Consider the following 24,886-nt stretch of genomic DNA (forward strand, 5'->3'; position numbering starts at 1 on the left):
TTGGTTTGTTTTTCAGTTCAAGGTTACAGCCCACCAAGCGCAAAAGAGAAGCCAGTCCCATGGTGTCGCCTAAGAAAAGTCACCAGAGGGGCGATGAACCTGAGGCGAAGAAGTCCAAGCGATAGTTTTGCCCCACGCCAGACAAATGGGGAAGGGAAAACAAACAAACTCTCCTCTGCTTCTTTGTAAGACAAAGAGGCTTTGCATGCGCTTGTTTCCAAGGTATAACATGTTACCTATGTAACATATTTAAACAGCTTTATACACTATTTGTTTATGCAGAAGTCTATAAGCATTGCAAAAGTTTACTTTGAACCTCAAGTAGAGATGGTCGAGAGTGACTCGCTGATGCTTCCAATCTGCTCATCACCAGTGGCCTCTTAATGACACCCTTTGTACATAAGCCACCTATTTTAAAGAAGAATGTATTTTACTGCGTATGAACTTAATCAAACAGCAAGGACTGTTCTGCGGGCTCTTCTGATGTTATCTTACGTTGGTCATTTTAACTGGATTCTTAAATGTTGTGCAGCCATCATTAGCATTGTCTAGGACGCGGGAAGGGACTCCTTTTCAGTGAACTCAACAAATCTCTGATTAACTGGCAAAGTACTTTCCTGCATGTATTCAAGTCAAGTAGAATTAGCATAAGGAGGAGACTTTACTTTCTTTCCTCACACTCGTGGCTTTCTGTATGGTAAAAGTTTAAAAACTGCATTTACATTGCTTAGTAAATGCACCCTATTCACTTGGAAATATATTATCATCTGTAAATTTTATCCCAGCGTCAAAGTAGTTAGAGTTCATTCAGATAGAACTAGACCCCTTCAGCTGAAACAGTGGAAACTGTCTCATTTTGAAGCTTCTAAATGTTTTTCTCCCAGTATTTCTCTTTTTCAATTGAAACACTGAAATTAAAGTATCACCTTCAGGATTTAAAGATCTTCACCATTTATCTCACACTTTATATACTAGTATTAAAAGAGAATGTAGCGCCTGGCCCTGCTGCCAGAATCATTAGTATACTTACATTTTACTCTCACAAGAACAAATCTTCAAGTTCGGTTTCATGTAAAGTTTTGGGGGTTTTTTTAATTATTATCAGAATTTGTCTCTTGCAAGGATGTGGTAAGTTGCCAAATAACCTGAGATTATTTTAAAATGTTCATATTCATGTTTTATAACCAAATTCAGCATTCTATGTTTTTTAATTTGTTTTCTTTTTGTTTTGGGGACTTTTATTGTTGTAATGTGATTTTTTCTGTCAAATATTCTACTTTGTTTCTTACTGAATTTTTATATATAAATTATAAAACGTTTCCCAAAACTAGAGTCCTGTATTTTTTTTAAGTCGCTAGATTAACTTTTTCAATGGGTAAGAAAATTTTGTTACCCGTATTTTTCGCTCTATAACCCGCACCTGACCATAACACGCACATCGTTTTTAGAAGAAGAAAACAAGGGGGGGGATTCTGAATGAAACAGTGGATGTATCATTTTGTGCCTCGTGCTGTGGCCACAGACATGTGATCTGATGGTGAATTTGGGGTGACCCAATGCAAAAATCCTGAGAATCCCTGTGAATCTGTGCTTTGTAACCACGTTTTTGCACCATTGCGGCCCCAGGCAACAGTGGGTGCGTGGTTTTTTTGGTGCAGGTTGTAGCCATGGACATGCTATGTGATCTGATGGTGAATTTGGGGTGACCCAATGCAAAGAGCCTGAGGATCCATATGGATCCATGCTTTGTAACCACGTTTTTGCACCATTGCAGCCCCAGGCAACAGTGGGTGCGTGGTTTTTTTGGTGCAGGCTGTAGCCATGGACATGCAATGTGATCTGATGATGAATTTGGGGTGACCCAATGCAACGATCCTGAGGATCCATGTGGATCCGTGCTTTGTAACCACGTTTTAAGTGGGGAGGGAAGGAAAAACACAGAAGGGACAAGGAGCACAAGAGGGGTGTGCAGAGAAGCAGCTGGCTAAGAATGCAGGAGAGGGGTTTAACGGGAGGGAGGAAAGGAAGGCAAAAGTTTCCCCCCACCCACCCAAGCCAGCCCTCCCTCTCTCCCACCTGAATGTTTTCCGGCTGCCTGAGAGTCCCTAAAATGCTTCCCTGGACGCAGCAGCACTGGAGCATGGAGTGGAATTAGAAAGAAGGACGCGATCCTTTCCTTTTCCCTCTGCTTGCCTGGAGGGGAGGAGATTTCCCTGCTCTTTGTTCCGTTTGAGCAAACAGCAACCGAAACAGAAGTGGGTGGGCAGTAAGACCCTGAGGCAGAATGCAGGAAAGCAGCAGTTTCCTCTCTTCAGGCGTCCCTCCTCCCTGACGCGCAATTGGATTTTTGCCCCTGCACTCAGGCCAGTCGGCTCCAGGGACCACACATTCGCTCAATTACATGCACAGACATTTCCCCTTTTTAGGAGAAAAAATCTGTGTGTTATAGAGAGAAAAGTACGGTATGTTCAAAGGACACCATCCAAATGACATTTTAACTCTCTTTAAAATTGGGAAATTGAGAAGCACAAGGTGTTCCCTCCTCAGTTGAAATCACAGGGACTCAGTGGCACTTAGTGTTGGATGGATTGTGCCCTTAATGTGTAGATTATTGTAAAAATGCACAAACAGACGAGAACAGAGAGCATCATGGTCATAGATTCTTCAGCACTGTTAATAAAAAAAATGGCAGATAAAGATGATTAGTGACATTATGGGGAGCAGCCACAGGTTTCATCCTCAGTCTCAGACTAAGACAGTCATACAGTTTTCAGCTTGGCCTTATCTATCACTCCCCCTGCTAATCCTTTGATTGGTTCAGATGCTAGGAGATCCTCCACACACCAGTTTGGGGGAAGTAACATCTGACCCAGCATATTTCTGAGCACTGTTTCCTGGCGCCGACATATACATGCACATGCAAAGCAAGTACAAAGCCACAAAGTAACCCTGCCCCCAGTAAATGAGAACACCAGCTACCCAGGTGAGCTTCACTAAGTGAGCTTTAGCATCTCTTGCCTACTGGCCTGCTGTTTCTTGTTCTTCTGCTGAAACTCCAGGTGCCTAAGTTGTTTGGCCTCTTAGAGATGACCTAGAGCTGCTGCATGCTCCTGTCTCTTGGGACAGGGCACTCGAATGCTGCATTGTATGGCAGGATTTGAGCTGGTTCTGATGCAAGTCAGCACAGAGACTCGAGCAGTAAAGTTGATTCTTTATTCAAGGAAATACAAACAGAGAAACCTACGGGCAAGACTGACCCCAGTAAAGCAGTTGCCTGATGATCTGTGCCTCTCACTTCCCCCTAAGTCTCCTCCCCAGCCGGCTGTTTCCCCAGCAGTCTTGAGCTCCATTGGAGAGGAGGGCCCTGGGCTCTTTGCTGTGCTACATGCACTGCCCTGGGTGTTCTTGGAGACAAGGGAGGAGGGAACCTGAATACAGTATGACCCGCAGGCTCCTGTGAATCTGTTGCAGCCTCAGCCTCCACCTTCTCAGCTGCCTATCCTACATCTGCAGTGCTTTCTGCGTCTGGGATGGGATTAGCCAGAGAAAGCGGGGGCTGGGGGTGGGCAAATGCAGTGGTCCTGGGTAAAAGGCTGTATGGTATGAGAGGGGCAAACCCAGCAAGGGGCACACAGCACAGTTGGGGGTTGTGCCATATGTGGCCGCTAGCCAGAGGAGTTGTGATTGATGTATTAGCCAGCCCTCAGGCCGGACGATACTTCTTTTGAATGCCAGGTTGGTTTTAAATAAGAGCTCTCTCATTCATGATTTGATTATGGTTAAGGAGACTGACCTGGTATGTGTTACTGAGACCTGGGTGGGTAATCAGGGTGGGGTTTGTGGGGAATTAAATACACGAATCCCTGTGGACCCACATGTGTGGGAGAACAAAAAAATGTCTGGGTCCCTGCACACAGGGAGCCCCAGTAGCAGAGTATTAAACACACAAAAATAAGCAATACAGTGAAGTGTTAAACCTTTCTATCCCATTCAGCTGCACACAGCAGCCAACCTCTTTCCACCCCTCTTGCAATGAGAAGGCCACACACTGTTAAGTAAATTTAAAATGCTTTACTTACAGATTCAAAGTCTCAGACGTGCAGTAGCAAGGAGAAACGCAGGCAAAGTTCTATTGGGTAGAAAAATACAGTATATAGCTCCAGACACATGCTCTAAGCTTGGGAGCAAGCTTACACATGTCCTCGATGGATTACATGATGCAGAAAGTGAGAGAGGAATGAGAAAGGCTTCACTTCCTCCCTCTGGAGGAGAGGGAACATGACTTAGTTGAGTCTTTCTAGCAATAAACTCTGTGGTCCTTAACCCCTTCATGCACTAATTAGCAGTCCTGCATAGTTATGTTTGACTGCAATCTCCCACAAGGTTGACCTTGCTCAGCTGTGCCTCCTCAGGTTACTCAGTCCTTCATCAGAGCAGGCTTGAGGGTTGGAGGGGTGGGGAGTTGCTGTAGTCTGTAGGAAATTCATCTCTCTCCGGGCTTTCTGTCCACTTGAGTAGGCATCTAGCGTGTCTGTAACTGGTGCTGGGGAATATGAACTGATTAGGGATTCTGCTGGTTTACCTGTGACTTAAAGGCACACATACCTTTGTGGCTCTGGTGTGTTACAGTGAAGGAGAATGAAAAATAAAGCATTAACAATACCCAGCTCCCCCCCCCCCCAACAATGAGGGGGTAGTTTTTTGCTGTTATTGTGTTGCTTACTTATCTCAAAAAGGCACTTGAGTTGAATTTTTGGTAACATGTAAACAGGCAAAGTACATTTTGGGGAATCCACCGCTGACAAACAATTGGGAGAAGAGGCAGGAAGGCCACCTGGCAGGAGCCATGGATAGCAGAAGAAGAAGAGTTTGGATTTGATATCCCGCCTTTCACTCCCTTTAAGGAGTCTCCAAGCGGCTAACATTCTCCTTTCCCTTCCTCCCCCACAACAAACACTCTGTGAGGTGAGTGGGGCTGAGAGACTTCAGAGAAGTATGACTGGCCCAAGGTCACCCAGCAGCTGCAGGGGGAGGAGCGGGGAAGCGAACCTGGTTCCCCAGATTACGAGTCTATCGCTCTTAACCACTACACCACACTGGCAGGAGTGGAGCCAGGTGAAACTCAGCACTCAGGGAGGTAACTGACTCCCAGGTCAGCAGCAACTGAGCAGGCCTTCAGACAGTTACTGACAGGGATGTGTTTCCGCCTCCAGTTTTGAACATTCCACAGAAGCAGCAAGCAAGGCCTACAAGGAAATCACTTTAATGGCCCACCATTTTGCATGAAGTTCAATTAATTGGCTAATCAGTTAAAAGGTGGATCAACTTAAAAAGAGATCACCAGACTTACTTTGAAGTATCTTGACTTGGGTCCTCTATACCCCATGCACCTATCCTGGAGAGGAAACGGTTTAGCCAGAACCTGCCTTTCAACACCGTTGAGAAAATTAGTTGAAAGGACTGGTTATCCAAGCTCAGACATATGTATCGCATCACTTAAGCAGTGCAGGCAATCTACATTTCCTTCTTTCTTTTTTTCAGTCCCAGGTGCCAGGAAGCAATTGAACACTACAGGGGAATGCCAGATCAATTAGGTTTTGAGTTTTATTGTGACTTGTCACACATGTGATGCAATAATTTCTCTCTAAATGTCAAAGCTCATTAATGTGAGTGAGAAGAAGAAATACAGGAAAGGGGTAATGGTTAACAATCACATGCATAATAGTCTGTCACCATTTTCAAGTCTAAAAAAAATAATTCTGGCTCAATGCCCCAAGAAAGCAGAAAGCTGGAAGATTTTCTTTTGAGACAATGATGTCTTTAAATATAAACACAAGTGCAGAATGCTTGAGTAACAGAATCCTTATTTAATTCAGTTCTCCCAGTAATGAGACTAAATTGGTTATTTGAATCTTTTTATTAAAAAAAAAAAAGGGAAAGGCTTGTTTGCTGGTGACAAAAATTATTCTGAGGCCTGAGCCCCACACACTCACCCATGGGTGATATAATATGAGTCTAGGCAAGGAAAGTAGGTTGTCCTGCTTTTATCACCCTGCCGGGGTGTGGAAACTGAGTGGAGTATGTTTTACGAAGAAACCCTTCAGACCGAGTTTGGGCTGCTTTTCTGAAATCAGAATGTGATGCCTCTCCTCTGCAGCGTGTCACTCTTCTCTCTGACCAGTCTCTCTCCCCCTCCTCCTCCTCCCTGCCCCCCTTTCCCCTTCTTGGACTCTTCCCTCCGTCTGTCATTTCCCTCTGGAAAGCTCCCTTCTGCTGAGTCCCATATTTCATTTCCTGGCAGCCTCCACTGCCCTGCTACAACCTCTCGTAGCTTGCTGCTAAGTTCTCCTCCCCAGTCCTCCACGGCTTTCCTGGGCCCTTGCCTGCTCTCTCTCTCTCTCCCTCCCTCCTCACCTAGGCCTTTCTGCATTCCCTGCCCTGGCAGCATGGCCAATGGCTACTGCCAACTAGAAGGGACAAAACTGTATGGACTCGTCTGACACAAAGCATGGTAGCTTCATATGAAACATAGAAAACACACTCAGAATATGAAGGTGTTGAAAACCACCACGATGCAGATGATTCACCTCTGGGAAATGCATCTTTCTGACAATGATGAGGTGTGCTCCACTTCTAATCCAAATGGCCATCTATAGGCAACTTCCTTTAATCAGATTTCAGTTGAAGAGAATGGAAGGAGAGAGGGAGCTGAAAAAGAAGAGTGTTAAAGCGGATTTACAGGGCTGGCTGGCTGGAATATATTTCAGTATCCTAAGTGCCAGAACCCAATCTTTAGCTCCAGATATGAGGTTACAAAAATGTCTTTTATTTTGCTTCCCAGCAGCTGTGGCTTTAAGCTTTTAAAGATGACAAAACAGTTTTATCCAGCACAGTCAGCAAAATTCAGACATTTATTTCCCTGAGGTTGTAAACCTCTATAAAGAATGTTTGTATTTGAGTCCCTAGCTCTTAAATGAACAAGGATCTTTTCCCTAAAAAAAATAAGGAAAATAAGAAGAGAAAGATTGAAATCCTGATATTCTAACCATTCGAAGACAGGGAACAATCCAGTACTTTCAAGTGCGATTAGTGTCATTGGGAGAAAATGAAGGATTCTCTCTATGGCTTCTGCACGGTAAGAGCTCTGACTCTGGACAGCTGAGATCCATGGCTGATTCAGTCATTTCTGTCTTTCTTAAAATAAGGGATTTATGGGTGGTCAGTATTTAGATCAGTTGAGCCACAATGGAACCACTCTCGTCCTGTTTTACGCAGATATTCCATCAGTTCTTCTTTGGACTGTCATATTACACACCAGCAGTCATTCTATTCTAGTAGGCTGGCTACCTGAGATGATTGTTTTATAACCCACCCTTTAATGAATATTTCAGTCCCAGAGTGTTTCCCTTCCATCTGGACTGTTATAAGAAATGTAGCTGTAACTATGAAATGGGTGCTTTTTCTCTCCCTCCATCTCTTTTACCTTTTGTCTTGCATATTTCAGACTGTAAACCTGAAAGTAGAGACTTTTTAAATTGAGCCACTCTGCTTGCTTTTTCACCTGTAGAGTAGGGTAAAAATCATTTAAATTACAGCTTTCTGGGAGATGGTGTTCCTAGAAATTAATTTAACAACAAAACAAGCATTGATACTGTTCCCTTCACTAGCGTTACTGGGGATATTAGATGGGCCAAATGGAGGCAGATTGGATAGAGAATTGATTCTATATCTGTTGTTAGCTGCCAGGATGGTTCTATTAAGAAAAGTGAAATATTTAGAGGAGTTAAATAAGGATTTATGGTGCAGTCAAATCGAATCCATAGCGATTGCTGAAGAATTAAGGTATATAAGAAGATGAACAAACAAATATTTATTGAATTATGGTATAAAAATGTTTGTTTGGTACATAGCAATTGCCAAAAAAATAACTCACAATCTCTGAGTCATAAAGGAAAAGAACTTGTGGAACATGTTTATGCAATGTTTTGGGACTTTTATGTTTCAGGTCCCCTTACCCACACCAGCAAAGGACATTTAGACGTCCTGAGCTACAGGACATCTCAACTATCTGAATATGAATGAACAATATGGATTCCTCAAAACTGACTTTCCATCTTTGAATGTCAGGTTTTTCCCCTTTTGTAATTTATTATTGTTATTTGTAAAATATAATTGATGGTATTCATTTTGGGGGGAAGCAATGATAATGAATAAATATTCATTTTCATATATGTACCAATGATGTGTTCTTTATATAAACGAGGACAACAATGTTCAAATGCCCCATTGAAATATGCCACTACTTGGAAACATTAGTTACCCTTCAGCTTCCATATTGTAAAGCCCAGAGGTCAACATCCTGATACTTAAAAATAAAACAAATCTTTATGGAGGACCAAACAGTACCTCCATCTTCCACTGGAGTCAGTTTAAATTTGTTGGTCCCTCTCCATCCAGTTAATGACTCCAGGCACCTGCTCAGAACACAGCCTTGGTGGATTTATAAAGCATTTCAATGGCAAGTGGGCTGCCGTGCAGGGGGCATTACCAGCCCTGTGCTCAGCATTTTAGGAAGCAAGGAGCAGGTGTGCACCACACAATTTTGAACCTCATGTCAGCTGATGGGCAGATGAACATGGTTTGAACTGGGGTGAAATTGGACCCATTGCTGAGCCTGCAGACCAAAGGTTCCCGACCCCTGACACAGATGTTAAAAAGCATGAAGGATAATGGATACAACTGAAGTGTGTAGAACATCATAGCACAGTGTTGAAAATCTCCAGCACCATGGAAGCAATCTGCCAGTTTAGAATGGAACCGCTGAGCTATGTAGCCTGTCCCATTCCCTCCAGGCAACCCACAAGGATTGCTACTATTTAACCTAGAGTCCAGGTCAGAGCAGATGTGATTTCTAGAAAAATGCTCAGCAAGCAAGTCACAGCAGGCTACCAAGGGTTCTAGACCACACTCCAAGAGCCCTAAATAGAGGAGACTTCTCACTATCCAGGAAAGCTCCACTTGGCAGTACAGAGCAGACACAGGAGTGGTGGTGATGTATTTATTTTTGGCTAACAGTTCCCAGAGCATTAGTCTGTTGCAGCAAAAACAACAAAAGATGCCATGGCGCTTTAAATACCAATTTCATTATTTGCATCTTATAAAGTGTATGCTTGTCCACATAAACTGCCATAACAAAATGTGTTATTTTAAAAAAATAAATAAATCTGGTAGTCTCTGAGGTACCATAAGCCTTTATTGGCATTCTTTTTTGCCGTCGTCATCATCATGACAAGATTGGCCTTGCCTTCAATGGGATTTTGCCCATATTCAGTCAGACTTGTATTGAGGTCTTCCCCACAACCAACCACAATCTACATTAAGCTGGATATTCAGTTGTCCCCACAACTTCTTCATTGCTGTCAGATCCCTGGAATACCAAAGAACTGAGCTTACTCTGGTCAGCAACAGAGAATGTGCAAGAAGGTTGTGTTGACGAATATGCAGCTGTATTTAAATCTAATTGATAAATTAACCTGTTTCAGGGCAGATGATTAAGCAACTGTCATTGTCTAATCAGTCCAATAAGTTATTTAAAAATCCAACTAATAAGCGCACAATCCAGCTAAATTTAAGAACTTCTAAATCACATGGATTTCCTCAGGAGACTGCAGTTGTGACTCTTAATTGAAAGTAAGCATCACTGGGACAGACACTGATGGGATTCTGCTACTAAGCAGCCAGTTGAACGAAAAACAACATTTTAACTTTCCCAGTCCTTTATTTAATAGCTAAAATGTTGTTGAAATAGAAATTATCAGCTGCAAAGTAATATCCCATCTTAGTGGTGCAGCAATAAAACTGCTAGCATGTTTTGCAAAAGCTAAGTAGGGTCAAATTGCGTGGGTGACCGTGTGTTGAGAATTCCGCATTGCAGAAGGTTGGACTAGATGTCCCTTGGGGTCCTTTCAAATTCTACAGTTCTGTGATTCTACAGTGGTACCTCGGGTTAAGTACTTAATTCGTTCTGGAGGTCCGTTCTTAACCTGAAACTGTTCTTAACCTGAAGCACCACTTTAGCTAATGGGGCCTCCTGCTGCCGCTGTGCCGCCGCTGCACGATTTCTGTTCTCATCCTGAAGCAAAGTTCTTAACCCCAGGTACTATTTCTGGGTTAGCGGAGTCTGTAACCTGAAGCGTATGTAACCCGAGGCGTATGTAACCCGAGGTACCACTGTATTATCCTTCGCCCCACTCCGCTTCAGAAGGCAGTGATAGCCATATGCCTCTAGGTGGCGCACAATATCTATTTGTGTCTATGTATTGCGGACGGGCTGTTTTTTTCCAAATACACTCATTGGGTCCTGAGTGTTTCGGCTGTCTGCTCGGATTAAAAAGGTTGATCTTCCGAAACAAGTTGAGTTATATGCGCGGTTGATATTCCCCCGTGAGGCCGAGAAATACAGACCCTGCAAGTGTCCCTATTTTCCAGGGGCGTCCCTGATTTCCCGGTTTCTGATCTGATTCTGGAATGTCCCGCTTTTCTTTAGGACATCCCTATTTTCATTTGAGAAATGTTGGAGGGTATGGAGTTATCCGACCCTGGATCCGTCTGAAGGCAAATCCTCTAAAGCGAAGCTTTTAAAATGTGTAATGTTTTGTTGTGTTTTCATATGTGTTGGAAGCTGCCCAGAGTGGCTGGTGCAACCCAGTAAGATGCGTGGGGTATAAATACTAAAATTATCATTCTGGAATGGGACGTCCCTATTTTCATCGGGGAAACGTTGGAGGGTATGGAAATATATGAGGAGGGACATAGATCAAGTGCTTCCTTACTTGCATGGGAAGCAATTCATGCGCTTCACATCCCACCTCAGCATGAGCATAGCCAGAAATTTGTTGGGGGTGGGCAGAACTTCAGATAGCTATGTGTTTTTTATTGACGGGGGGTTTGCAGCGACCCCTCCCTGCCTCCCCTTAGCTGCGCCCAGGCACTCCAGCGCCTTCCGCCGGCCAGCCCTGCAGTTAGCGACCAGTGAGCGGGAGGTGGGGAGACAGAGCTACCTGCCGACTCAGATGGCAAGGACTATTTTTAACCCACGGTCTCATCCCTTACAGCCGGGCCCTCATCCATGCCGGCACCGTATCTAAACCACCAGGTTACTGTGCCAGAAGAACCCTCCCGCTTTAGATCTTCACAAAAAAGGAGAGGGGGAAATCTGATGGGAGATTTCCCCTCTCCCTTCAAGTCTACCTTGTGCAGCTGGATCCTTCCTATGCACTTTTACGCGGGAGTAAATCTCTCTGAAGTCTATGGGAGTCTCCAATGAAAAAAACGCGAGTAGAGTGCAGCCTTAAATGCTCACGGCTACATGTTTCTCCTTCTCCCTTGCCAGGTGAGCATCCCTGGCTCAAAGAAAGAGGTTGGAGGCGGACACCCAGGTCGGATCTAGCTTCCTCTTCCGTCCTCTAGCTATGGATTAGCATCCTGATAAGAGCCCAGTCCGAAGTCATGCTGGAGCAGCCAAATCCGCAAGGTCAAAAACGGATACACCTCTGTGCGTCTCACGGGAAGTCAGACCACTGGTCCATTTAGTTCAGTATTGTCTACACAAACCAGGTGTGGGGAACCCTTTGGGCCGCCTGACGTTGCTGGACTACAACTCCTATCACCTGTGACCATTGGCCAGGCTTGCTGAGGCTGATGGGAGTTGGAGTCCGGCAACAGATGACCGGCCAAAGGTTCCCCGCACAAGTCTCCACGACCTAGCAGCGGCTCTTTGGGGCTCCAGAGGAGTCTGGATTTGGCGGGACCTGCTCTATCGCTGAGCTGTGGAAGAAAGGCATCGCTGGAACCGCCTGCTCCTGTTCCCGGGAAGTGATTTCTCCTTGCATTAAGCGAGTGTGATTTTGACATCAAAATTTTGGACACGCCAAAACTAAAGCTTTGCGGATTGTTTGGTTGCAAGGATAGAGCTGAGTAGGCGTTTAAGGTTGCAACGATGAACGCTTGCTAAGGAGGATGATTCTGGGTCACCAAACATTGGGAATCAGGAGTAGCCCTTGTTCTATTTGTTCTAGATCAGGCATCCCCCAAACTCGGCCCTCCAGATGTTTTGAGACTACAATTCCCATCATCCCTGACCACTGGTCCTGTTAGCTAGGGATGATGGGAGTTGTAGTCTCAAAGCATCTGGAGGGCCGAGTTTGGGGGTGCCCGTTCTAGATGTTATATTTGATGAACCCAGCCCTGGGATCACGTGTGTGAGGAAGGGCGGGCTAGAAAATTGTTTATATATATATACCCCGCTTGATTGCTTTTAAAAAAAAGAACCTCTTAAAGCGGTTTACAAAAACGAAGGAAATCCATCCTGTTGCATTTCTTATATGGCTTTCTTTCGAGTGCAGATGAGCGTCTTCCCCCATTGAAATCAATGGGGATCCAAACGTGTTTGGCTCGCGTGTCTTTTTAGCCGATTCCGGTTGCCTAAATTCTGGACTGTCGTGGGTGCGACCTTGGGGTGGGCCTTGATCTTCCTTCCCCCTCCCGACTTGGCCAACCAATGTGACCCGATCCGAGGCACATTTTTCTCGGGAGCAAGTCCCCGCGCGCCCAGGGCCACGAAGCTTGGGGCGAGGCCAGCTTCCTCTGCCCCGATGCCCCACACTCTTCACCCTCGTTCTTAGGCTGCTGGCAGGGAATGGCGGAGATGGGCGACGGGGCTGGTCATAAAAGAACATGACCTGTTGGGAGGCGGCCTGCTTCCCGCAGCTGGCCAGGATCCAGCTGCCTCTGGGAAGCCCGCCTGCCGGACCCGAGAGCCCCGCGGCCCCTTCGCGCGGTTTCCCTCAGCGACTGGCCTCGGGACCCAAAGGCGGCCCCTTTCCCTTTCCACGAGGGCCCGAGTTCCGAGAGAGCGCTTCCCTTCTCCTGCCCTAAATCTCCCAGCATGATCCAGCTCCACTGGGCGATCGAGGAGGATCCACTGGCGGCGACGGGAAGCTCATCCACTCGCTCTGTACACCTCCATCGCGCGCCTTTTCCACCAAACAAAACACCGAAAGAAGCCTCGAGCGCGCCGCCTTCTCCCGTCAGGGCTGCGCCTCTCGGTCTTTGGGGCTGCCCTCTTGGGAACCTTTTCCTGCCCTGCAAGAGCCTTTCCCTCTCCCGCCTTTCTGAGGCGACCCTTCCCGGCGAGAGAGGAGAGAGCGAGCCGCAGCCTCGCGCTGGGACCTGAGGCGGCCTCTTGGCCGAGGCGTTTCCGTTCCCTTTCCTGAGGCGTGCGGGCTCCGTCTCTTTCGGGGCCTGCGCCTCCTCGCCTCAGAGACCCCTTCCCTGGTCAAGTCAAGGCTGGCTGAGGAGGGCGGGATGGCTCGGCCGTCTCATCCTCGCGGGTTTCAGTCGGGCTTTTGGGGCCAACCTCATGCTCATCCCCACCTTGTGGAGCTCTGAGCGAAACACCCACCCACTTCTTCTGTAAAAAGCCTTGGCCGCTGTTGTCGTTCCAGCGCCCTGAAGGACTGGGAGCCCTCCGCAAACGCGGCCCGGGCCTTGGGGCGAGTTCCCAAGCCGTTGAGGCCCACCGAGAGGCGGCGGGCAGAGGACGAGGAGAGGCCTCCCTGAGCCCTGAACCGCGCCGCCTGCCAGCCAGGCTTCTCCTCGCGGCCTCCGGGGCTTCCAGCGACTCTCCCGCCTTTCCCGGCAGCCCGACCTTCAAGCCACAGTTCGCTCTGCGGGGAAAGGGCGCGAGTGAAGCTGGGCCTGGGGCTCCGCTGCCCGCCTGGCGCTCGCCTGCCCTTTCCTCGGGGCTGGGCTCACAAGAGCCGGACTCCTCGCTCCCCGTGACACTGGCCTCGCCCGGGGTCCCGCCTGCAGCTCCCTCTTGAGCGGGAAGGAAAAGGCGCTTGGCCTCTTGGAGGCCTTTCGAGGGCTCAGGATCGGCCACGAGGCCCGAAGGACGGCTCTGGAGTGGATCGCCTAAGATCCAAGATGGACGCGGGGCGGGTGAAGCACTTTGCTTTTACCCGCCCCTGGTTGGAGTTGCTCCTGTTTGTGCGTATTTGCACCCCTCGCCCTGTTGGATAATGACCGCCTGCTCCCTGCCCTCCTTTCGATGGAGCCCCCCAATAGCATTTTTTTTTTGCTGCTGCTGCTCGCACACACCAATGTCAAGCCGACCCCCGACTTTCCTTAGGCGTGCAGCATTTTGAAACACCACAAAAGTTGCATCCTCCATCCCTGTCGCCCCTACTTTTTGCATTCTCCACCCCCCCCCCCCCGCAGGCTTTTATCGATTGTGCCTTCTTCCCCAGGGCCTCTTCCACCTCGAGTCTGTTTCCTGCACGTACGCGCAGAGACCTCGCAAAAATGATTTTCCTTTGCAGATCCGTTTGCATGCAACAAGCGCCGGAGAATGGTTGCACATTTTGGGAAATGTTGGGCAGCTGAAGCAAGCGAAACCAGCATTTCCCCCGGGACCAGATCACTTTATTTCAACGCCTGGCTTTCTCGTAACGTGTACCCGACATACTTGGAAAGTTCTCTGAGAGTCGTCAAGCTGCCCCGGGTTGCGAATGGGAAACAGAAGAGCTGCATCTCCAGGGAATGTAAAGAAGGAAAGCCATCGCCATACGTGCTACATTAAGAATTATTGTTTTTTAATTGGTATACAAGCTCTTATTACGAAAATTCAGGTTCTGACTACTTTAGGGCACAATGCTGCCAGAGTCGAGCTCAAAGTTGAGTCCCGTTGGTTTCAGCGTGAGAAGTTGCTCTTAATTTCCCCCATTGGAATCCGGATCACGCTCTTTGTTGGCCTTTAAGGTACCGCAGGACTCTGGAGTTTTCATCGGCTTGCAGAAGACGCTTTCCATGCTTCCAGGAAGAAGGAAGAGCGAGATGTGTTCCTTCTCTATTGGCCTTGCCATGAATTATCAATAATCAAAGACTCTCTTTGATTACTAATGATGCGTCCAGTTAATGATCTCTATAGTAATTTTTTTCTTTCACTGTGCTAGCAAGGGCTTCTGATGCAACAAATGAATACCATGCTAGAAGGATCTATCTAGCATCTATCCATGATGGGGGAAATAGCTGTCGCAAAACTGGTTAAAAATAATTCATCTTTGATATAACATCATCGCCACGACAAAACTGACCTCATCTGATAAAATTGCCTAACAGGAAAACATTTGAAGGCCCATCATCTTAATATCGAAGCACCTAACTGCATATCCGAGGTGGGATTATACAGAAATACATTAAATCGACCGTTTGAAAACTACACAGGGAGAGAAAATGTTTGCAACCTAGAAAAAATGTTGCACTCGACTGGAGGGGGAAATTAAACGGTTTCCATTCGTTTCCCCATGTTCGAGGCAGATCTCGCCCCCTCCCCACCCGCCCCCCGCGCGCGATTGGTTCGTTTTGCAAAAGACGCTTCCCTCGGCGGAGTTTGACAGCCGGGTCCCTTCGCCGCTTACTCTGAAGTATGTCTTACTGAAGTTCAGCGAGTACAGGATCGTGAGCACAGCGAGCTGCAGTTAAGAGGAGCGAAAGGCAGCGAAGCCAGCGCGCGGTGGCTCGGCTGGGAAAGGGTTAACGGGCAGCGCTGGTCCGGGACCCCCAACTCGCGCTCAGATCGCTTTGCCTGGAAAAAATTAACAACTTCTTCGGGCTGCCGCGAGAGCCAATCAGGCGGCTCCCGGGGCAGAGCCCTGCCCAATGGGAAAGGCCGGCCCGGGAGCTGTCACTCACGGGAGAGGAATGACAGCTGGGCTCGCCTGAAAAAGGCCGAGGAGGGGAGAGGCAAGAAGCAGAGGTGGAGGGGGAGCGACGGGGAGGGCCTGCCGAGGGGGGACCGGAGCGCGAGGAGCCGCGCCGAGCGGGCGCGAGCGCCCCAGGCAGACCCGACGCCTGCCGCGCTCTTTATGGGAAGACTGCGCAGGACGCCCCGGGGCCCCGACGGCGCCGCTGCTGCTGCTGCTGCTGCAGCCCGAGGAGAGGCGATGCGCTGGGCGAGCTGAAGGGAGGCTTCCCGCTGGAGAAGGCGCCCTAGGAGCGGGCGAGGGGCGGGGGCCGGAGACCGATGGCGGTGCGCAGCAGCAGCACCCCTGCCCCGACGCCCTTCTCCATCCAGGCCATCCTCAACAAAAAGGAAGAGCGGAGCGCGCGAGGCTTCCTGCAAGGCCGACTGCAGCCGCCGCCGCCCGCAGGGGGCGCCTCCGCCAGCCCCGACGTGGCGCCCGCCTGCTGCTGGAGGCTCTTCGGCGACGAAGCCGCGGCGCTGGCCGCAGCGCTGCAGCAGCACCAGCCTGCCTCCGCCTTGGCCCCCGCGGCTTCCAGGGCTCCCGGACCTGCCGTCTGGGACTCCGACTCGGTCCTGAGCGAGGAGCAAGAGGGCGACAAGGAGGAGGACGACGACGACGAAGAGGACGACGACGAGGACGGCAGCAAATCGCCCGCGGCCTCCCGGAGGCCACGAGAAGGGCAGTCCTCCGGTTCCGGCGCCCGATCGCTGTCGGAGGGCTCGGGCAGGGAGCCGCAGGGACAGGAGCTCCAGGAAGGGTCCCCGGAGGGTCTCAGCGACATTGAGCTCTCAGCCCGAATCTCAGGTACGCAGAGATTACGCGGGAGTCCCAGGGTGGAGTTTGCGCTTTTGAAATCCGGATTAAAATGGCCAACCCCTGGCGCTTTGCTCACAGGAGCCGATTCCCGGAAATGCCAGTTCCGCGGCACCTATTAAGCACGAATTGGAATTGCAGGGCAGGGGCGGGGGGGATGAGAATGCCCATCCTAAATCATCGCGTGTTAACACAGAGAAACACGCACCCTCCGTGTGCCAAAGGAGCGAATCTGCCCCACTGATCTGGAGACGCCAGTTAGCCTGTTAGGGCCGCTTTAGAGTTCCACTTTGAGCGGCCTTTCAGAAGATCCCTGCCCTAGGGAACATTCTGTAGGGGGAACGATCCAACTACTATTTTAACGCTGCAGTCCTTTGCACACTTACAGCTAGATCTAAGGCCCACTGCAGTGCACTTAGACTTGGTCCCGAACACACGCGCTTAAGAGTGCGCTGTTAGTCCGAATGGAGACGGATGGGATGGAGAATTTAGCACTGCTGACTGCGTCTCGCTCTCTCCTGCTGCTCATGGTGGAAAAACTCGGGCTGAGGCCACAGAATTCTGGACCCTTCCAGCTTGCGGCCCAGGGAGTCACGTTTTTTTACTGCTTTCTCCATAAAAAGCGCCGTGCATGTCCTCAATAGGCGAGCAGACGTTTTTACTGTAGCTCTCGTCCCGAAGGCTTAAGTGTATTTTTCGATTGCCTTTGTTTAAATAGCGCATCTCAACGTTACAAGCAGAGTCTATTGATGTTCAAGGCCACAACCCCCCTCCGCCCAAAGGAGAAAGAACTCTTTAAAAATATTAATTAAATGGATCATGATCTTCAGGTCTCGCACCTTGCTACATTTTAAATGGAACCTTTCAGCGCCTTGGTTATTCACAGCTTAGGGCCCATGTAAAGCGAGTTGCTTTTAAAACACTGGAGCATAAAGTTGCAGCTTATTTATTTTCGTTTTTGCTTTGCCCGTGTCTCTTGCAGTCCTGCAAACACACGTGCACACACCAGCCTCGGAGTAATCTCCACTAAAATTATGGTGATGCCGACCCTTATAATCCCATCTTCCCGAACTCCACTCCCAACTTTATTATATAGAAATCTGTTTCTTTTTAATCCATAGTATTTCACTTAATTCGTCTACAGCACAACCCTAGGCAGAAATCCTATACAGAAATTGCTTCCGTTCAGTTCAATGGGGTTAAGCGGGTACAGATAAGACTGCAGCATTAGGCTAGACAGTGAGTCCATCACCCGCTGCTACTCCCAGTCCCCGCTCGCCCCATTCTGTAGGCCCCGGAGCTGGAGGCAGGCTGCAGGCCCTCCGTCCCAGAGAGCAACTGGCCTAGAGCCTCTTAGGCTTTCGCTTGAAAACGGCGACTCTCCTCGTTTCCTCAACCCCAAGGCGGCTCCTCTGGACGCAGACTTCGGGATGCGATCCAAAGGATGCGAATTTGGTGGTAAAATCCGGGGCGGGGAGTCCCACTGCCTGGTACCCACTTACATGGCGACCCGGTTCCGCGTCCGTGTGCCAGGGAGGGGCCGTGCTATAGGGCGCCCTGCCTGCGGGGAAAAGCAGCATCTTCGGGGCAGAGCCATTACCGAAAGCCGCACCCCACCCCCCAAAAAGAAGAAGTCGGTTTGTTCCTTCCGGCCTACTCCGGAAACCATGCAGAGGGCTGTTTTACTCCAGGGAGTTTCCCAGCCTTCAAGGGCGCTTGTTCGCCTGGTGGCCATTGCGGAAGAACCAAGGCTGGCAGGCCGGGCGAGGTCTGGGAGCAAAAGGACTGGCGGGAACGGACGTCCAGGAACGGAGGAGAAGCAAGTTTATTTCAGCCTCGAGGGCGGGAATAATAGCCCTAAAAACAAGAGCAGTAACCCCGCGATCCAGCCCAAGCTGCGGGCTTTCGAGCCTAGTCAGTTCTTAAGCAGAGTTGCGCGCATACTTCAGACTTTTGCGTGGAACTCCTGCGCTTAACTTCTCCGCCTTGCGTCCCGAATATTTTTTTTTTAATGTAAGCTTTGAGGTGTAGCTTTCATAAGGCAGGATCGTGCCTCTGAATGAGGATCCATGGCCACGGGGAGAAGGGGAGCTCACCCGCCGCCGTAGATTAGTGGGAGAGCAAGCGAGTGATATTTATTTGCGGGAGGCGGCTAAAATCCCTTTTCAGTTGCACGGTTCCAGGATTTCCAGTCACGTGAGCCGGATTAAATTTCGTGTAAGGGATACTTTGGCCGGTCCGATCCACAACCTCATTAAGCCCTACGTAGTATTGAGCACGATTTTAAGATCAACGGAGCTCAAAATACTTCGGTTAATCCGTATTGAGACTCGCAAGGGCAAACAAAACAAGAATTCAGCTGCATCCATTGAAACCGCTTGTGCTACAGTATTTTGCTCTCTGTCCTGGGGACGAGCCCAAGAGTGCTCCTTGCTCCCGTGTAAAACACAGACGCAGATCCTCCTAAATACTTCTAGTTTTGGGTTTTCACGCCTGTGGCCGGATGTGGCGGGGCCTTGAGTGGGCTCGGCTCTCCGAAGCCTTTCCCTGCCGGGTTTGCCAACTGGGATCGCCTGCCGGATCACCGGGACTGGGGCTTCCCTCCTAACTCCGCGACAGTCCAGTTGCCGACTTTCATGCGTGAGTGAAAGAGAAAGTATTCCTCCGTCCTGCGCTGAACTCGATGGGTGGGGGGGGGTGACCTCTATTTGGCGCTGTGCTGTAGGTGGAGCCCACCCACCCCAGCCCCGTTTTGAGTGCAGGGGCGGAGGACAGGTATCTCACTGAGACTGGAATCAGGTGTCCCCTGGGAGAGATGGGCGATTTTTGTTTGCCCCCCCCCCCAGGATTCCCGAAGGAGGCCTTCCTCCTCCCCTCCCCTCTCCTGGCTTTGCAGGCTCGCGGTCGGTCTGCATAAGCCTCCATCCTAACTCCAGAGGCAGCACCAGATAAAACTATGGGCGCGGCGGGGGGGGGGAGGGCACAGAAGGGACAAAGTATATGTCTAGGTGTGAAGTTGCACCCCATATGTTAGGATCTCAAAGAAAAATAACTGCATATTAATGACAAGACTGCATATTAATGACAATTGGGCGGGGGGCGAGTTCTTTCGGGGGTAGGGGAGGCGGCAGGGATGCATAGCCTCTGCCCGCCAGTTCTGCCCCTTCAAACGCCGTCGTGGGTCCCTACCCTGCCTGGTTCCGAGGTCCGCCTCCTTCCTGGATGAGCCAGGGACCCGGCCCAACTCCGTGTCAGTATTTATATCCCGCTTTTTGACGACCAAGCAAACGCGGCTTGCCAGTTTGTGGCGAAACAAATTTAAATGCCGTCCGAACAGCGAAAAAAGGCAACCCAGCATAGACGATAATGCGCTCGGCCAGAAAGCGTGTCTGAGGCGAAATAGCGTGTCGAGAGCCGGTTCCCAAAGCCCCTCTGCGAGGTCTTGTGCCCCTTCGAGGTCCTTGTTCGAGCCCCGTCTCTCTTCCTGCCTTCCTCCAGCCACTCTTCCGAGGGCCTCGGGACCGGCAGGCCGATCTCCTCTGGCACGTTCCCGCGGCCCTCCGTGGGAAGCGAAGAGCCCCAGGCGGGTCCCTCCAGGTTTCCCCCGAAGCGCCTGGTCTGGCGGTGCTCCGCTTGGATCCTTATATAGGCTTGGGTGGTCTGTCGAAATGCCCCGGGGTTTAATCCCAGGCCGAGTGAGTCTCGCATAGGGCGGTCGCCTTAGGCTCTTTTCCCAAATGAAAGCGGAATGGGAGCCGCTGTCCGGAGACCGCCGCCCGCCTGCGACAGCCTTGCGTCCGGGCGGGCTTATTTCGAAGCCAGTCTCTCGGGGTCAAGGGACGCAAGCTGTTTGAAATGGCATTTCTCCCTCTATTCACTGGGGTGCTGACAACCGACTGTGGTTTACGACGGCCGGCGGCCTTTGATCCGAATCGTGTTTCTTTCAGAGTCAAGCGTAATGTGGGATCCGAGGCGGGCAGGGTGGCGGCGAACCACAAAACACAGTCCTGGGCGTGGGGGATTCCAGGCGCGCGATGTCGCTCCGTCGGGCTCCGCCGCTCGTCCTAAGCAGAGGTGCTAGCGAAGTGGAGGCTCACTTCGAATCAAACGGACTTCGGCTCTCCATGCTTTCTGAGTGTTTCTCAGAAGATCCTACACTTCTGGCCAACTCTGGTTCCAAACCCGCGTTACTATTGTGATTTACTCTCGAATGAGACTGGGTCACTGCGTGGCAATTCAAAGGCACAAAGAAGAGGACTGGGTTGAGATGTGCAAGTTAAAAATGTGTGTGTGAGTTTCTGCGTGACACACATACAGGAGAAACTTGCTTTTCTCTGCCTCTCTCTGACAAACACCCCACCCCTTTGTGCCTCTCCAAATCTCCAAAACGTCGCCCCTGCGCGGGGTGCTGCCAATGGGTGCGAGCCTTTGAAAAGGCGACAGTGGGATCCCCGCCGTGTGCGCTCCGGTTTGAGTCGGGTGTGGGTGGCGAGGGCATTTTGGGGGGGTCCCCCAGCGCCCCGCCTCTTCTGATTCTGGATTGTTTGTGCCTCTACCCTGTTTCCCTCAGATCGCAGCCATCCTGACGAGCTCGAGGAAGAGCAGAGCAACAGCAGAGGTGGCGGTAAGAGCTCCAAGGCCCCGTCGGAGGAAGACGAGGCGGCGGCGGCAGCAGCAGCAGCTGGGTCCGGCTCGGCCCCGATGGCCGCTTCGACTGCAGCTCCGAAGCCGCGAAAGAAGCGCTCCCGGGCGGCCTTTTCCCACGCGCAAGTCTTCGAGCTGGAGCGACGCTTCAACCACCAGCGCTACCTGTCCGGGCCGGAGCGCGCCGACCTGGCCGCGTCGCTCAAGCTCACCGAGACGCAGGTGAAGATCTGGTTCCAGAACCGGCGCTACAAGACCAAGCGGCGCCAGCTGGCCGCGGATCTGCTGTCCTCGGCGCCGGCCGCCAAGAAAGTGGCTGTCAAGGTGCTAGTCCGTGATGACCAGAGGCAGTATCACCCGGGCGAGGTCCTCCGGCCGCCGCCCCTCCTCTCCCTCCAGCCATCCTACTATTACCCCTATTATTGCCTACCGGGCTGGGCTCTCTCGGCCTGCGCCGCGGCCGCCGGGGCCACGCAGTGACCCACGCAGTGACGGGGACTCCCTGCCCTCGATCCAGGCTGGATTAAGAGCCGTGGCTTCGGACTAAGGCAAATGGACGAGACCGGGAGGGCGGGTGGGCAGGCGGGGGGCGCGGAGCAGGGGCAGAGGAGAACTGCACTCTGACCCGCTGTCTCCGAACCCCAAGGAACATCATTATTTCATCTGCCCCTCCCCCATGTCTTTTGGTCTTCCAGCGAAACTCCAGTGGAGCCTCCCCGACGGGGCTGGATGAATGTAAGGCAGCCTCCGCTCCACGCTTCTCTTTCTTCGAGGCTGCAAAAGGGTGAGGTTTTGCCCAACACGCACCCCAGAACAGCGCAAATAAATCCAAACCTATTTTATGCCTCGGCGCAACCCCGCCGGAAGTTCTCCGGCGCGAACTGCCCCCCTTGGGCAACGGAGGAGCCGCCGCTTGTGAGTCCCCGCTGCCCATTCACTTCCATGGGCCTTGCGCTGGGTAACTTCCCGCTGGATCGCGCCCGGTTTCTTCGAGGCGATGATGGAGAGGATTTGGGAGAGTTGATATTTTAGCACTTTGCGGTTGTATTAAATTGTTGTTATTATGATAATTATTTTTATATTCAATGTGAATATTTTAGTCGGGCCTGCGGGGGTGGGGTGGGAACCCTCTAAAGGGAGTTTCAGTACTATTCAGTGTCTTTTCCGTGTCTCTTCGCTGTCTCAGTTTCCCAGCAAACCTCGCTGTCATTCTCTCTGGTGGACGCCTGCATATTTGTGAATATTTGTTTGTTAATCCGTTCCCCTGTACCTATTCTTTTTTTAATTTATAAAGTTCAGTTTAACTCCTGACTATTGTCTCCTTTTTCTACGACTGGCCTTGATTCTCAGGCCCAGTTTAGTCGGACTTACCACCGAGTAAAATTAGTTAGAGGACCCTTTCCTCGGTGAATTCTGCTCGGTGTGATTCCTGTAAAGGAAAAGTAACTTGACTTTATATGGGGGGGGGGGGGTTAGCCCTGCTATGAATATAGTGGAACCTGTTTCCGAGTAAAAATTATAGTTTCCGGGTTCACTTTCCTTTGTCTCGGAAGCAAACGCGTTTGATTTTGGATCGCTAAGAAGAAGTTCGGCCCATGACAATGTGGCCTTTAGCCCGGATCTGCTTGAAAGTTAATCTGTAGGTGCTCAACGAAGTTTGGTTCGGGTCCATTAGGTGTAGAATCCTACCTGACTTTCCCCACAATGAAGTTCGTCTTTCCTGGGTTGTGGATCATTCAACTGAATGGCTCCACATCGCCCGCCGCTGTGACTCCATTTCCATTTTCCATAGCAAAGTCAACGGCAGTGCCAATCTCTTTATACACGAGGTCTGTATTTTCACGGCCCACCGTACTTCTGTGACGGCACGATGTGTGTGTGTGTGTTCTGTTTTAACTGTGCTCAGCTTTTTTAATTTTAAAGTTTAAATCGTTGTAACCCTCCCTGGCATCTGCCGGTGAAGGGCGGGCAAAAAATTTAATAATAATCTTAATCCATTCCCTGCAAACCTTTGGGTAAGAGCACTTATGAAAAGAGGATGGGCTGCCCAAGCTTCTGTGCATCCTTGCTTTTGAAACCAGGTGCCACCCTCAAGGTTCCTTGCATGTAGAGATAGCGAGATTTTATATACAGCATAGCTTTAGATTCCTAAGCTGCTTCCTCTTCCTCCCACTGCACACACACACACACACACACACACACGAGTGGGTTGCGTTTCTCCCGAGGTTAACTAGCTGTGAAAGGTTTCTTTTCGCATCTCGGCTCACAATAGCTAAAGGAGTCGCGAGAAAATGGGCAGACTCCGACCGAGGACGCAACGCACGTCTACACAAATTGCTGCGTGGAGGAAACGTGTCGTATGGACACCTGAGAGAACTTGGGCTTGAGATCAACTGAGCAACTGAGGCCAAAGGGCAGCTATTTGGGTTTTGCCTATTAGCTTCGGGGAAGCGCCGACGTGTCCCACACCTTGGCCCAACAGGGGCTAACCTAGGGGGGCTTGGTGAAGAATTCGTGGCCATTTAAACAGTGAGGCAATTGTACCGGGTTTCTTTCTTTCTCGGTGGTGGAAGCCCTTTGACAAGCATCCAAGCGAGCGCCTTGATTGAATGCTGCTTCTCTTAGCACAAGGGGATGTATTAATAAGTGCCATCCTCTGTGGGTGCGTGTGGGCGTAGGTGTGCCATCCCCCCCCCCGTGTGTGTGTACACACACCCAACCCCCCTTGAAGAGTCACTTGGTGGGAAGCTTCCAGCTTTTGAACGAGTCTCCCTCAAAGTTCCTGCCACGGCCCCGTCAATGCTGAGCTTCTCTCCTCCAAAATTAAGCACCAGGGGAATGCATTGGGGGGGGGGGGGAGCGCGGCCAGCTTGCGGAGAGGGATTGTTGTGCCCGCAGCCGAGCCGGTGATTGGACGGTTTCGTTGCGCGCGAAGGCGCCCATGACAGAGCCCTGGATGTCTCTCTCCGTCGCCAGGGCGTCAGAGACGGGAGCTGGACTTCGGAGAGTACGGATTCCCACTGCCATTTATCCCAGATCCACCAGATCTCCGCAAGAGCGAACTTCACCCCTTACCTCCTGGTTCAAAATCCTTAGGGCTGCATCCTTTAGTTGGGAAAATAACCAGCTAGCTGCGCAATCCTATGCGTGTTTCCTCGGAAGAAAGTCCTATTGAGCTTACGGTTCCGATCCTAATTCCTGCGCACACTGAATGCGGATAAATCCCCCTGATCTCGGTGTGGATTACTTAGCCGAACATACACGAGGGATTAGGCCAGAAAGCTGTATCTGATTTATCGAGGAGAGATGGGTTTAATCGCAGAAGGGAATTTCCATCCGTACTGCTGCGAGTTAAGGGAAGGAATGTTGGGTTTTCAAGCTATTTTTCTCGCAAAGTACTGGTGACTTATAAGAAATGGGACGGGGAAAGCAAATAATATTTTAACCAGTTAGAGGCAACTTTGTTGATAATATCCTCAGTTATCTTGCAATTCCTCTACTTTGAGCTTTTGGTAAGATAACTACCATATTAATCAGTGAAAGGGCAGGGGACTAAACACGATGCGATAGGCTCTGGAATGCATTGCCTTGTCAAAGAGCTGCTATCCATACTTTCACTTTGA

The 24,886-nt window shown here is 50.2% G+C and overlaps 2 protein-coding genes and 1 long non-coding RNA gene across 4 annotated transcripts in view; 2 read left to right on the top strand and 1 right to left on the bottom strand.

Moving 5' to 3' along the window:
- Nucleotides 1–1,327, top strand: part of BOD1L1 (biorientation of chromosomes in cell division 1 like 1) — a 37,331-nt gene extending 36,004 nt beyond the window's left edge. The window contains exon 25 of the mRNA XM_083398928.1: nucleotides 17–1,327. Within this exon, the coding sequence (XP_083255054.1) occupies nucleotides 17–125 (109 nt within the window). The 3' untranslated portion in view covers nucleotides 126–1,327. The remainder of the gene's footprint in view (nucleotides 1–16) is intronic.
- Nucleotides 1,328–5,924: 4,597 nt separating this feature from the next.
- On the bottom strand, nucleotides 5,925–9,985 carry LOC310657933. Its single transcript, XR_014502014.1, has 2 exons — nucleotides 7,047–9,985; nucleotides 5,925–6,708 (listed from the first exon to the last, which is right to left on the bottom strand). It is a non-coding gene; the product is annotated as an uncharacterized lncRNA (long non-coding RNA).
- A 2,692-nt stretch (nucleotides 9,986–12,677) lies between these two features.
- On the top strand, nucleotides 12,678–22,556 carry NKX3-2 (NK3 homeobox 2). Of its 2 annotated transcripts, XM_083456749.1 has the most exons (3): nucleotides 13,865–16,610; nucleotides 21,190–21,485; nucleotides 21,959–22,556. In XM_083456749.1, exons 1-3 carry the CDS (start codon nucleotides 16,085–16,087, stop codon nucleotides 22,049–22,051), a joined length of 915 nt encoding a protein of 304 aa, XP_083312875.1. In that variant the 5' UTR covers nucleotides 13,865–16,084; the 3' UTR covers nucleotides 22,052–22,556. The 2 variants fall into 2 exon arrangements, with proteins under 2 accessions (XP_083312874.1, XP_083312875.1); XM_083456748.1 differs by lacking the exon at nucleotides 21,959–22,556 and having other exon boundaries at nucleotides 12,678–16,610; nucleotides 21,190–21,837.
- Nucleotides 22,557–24,886: the final 2,330 nt, after the last annotated feature.

This window comes from Podarcis tiliguerta (assembly GCF_965153285.1).
Source record: "Podarcis tiliguerta genome assembly, chromosome: 9".
In the NCBI taxonomy this organism is placed as follows: Eukaryota; Metazoa; Chordata; class Lepidosauria; order Squamata; family Lacertidae; genus Podarcis; species Podarcis tiliguerta.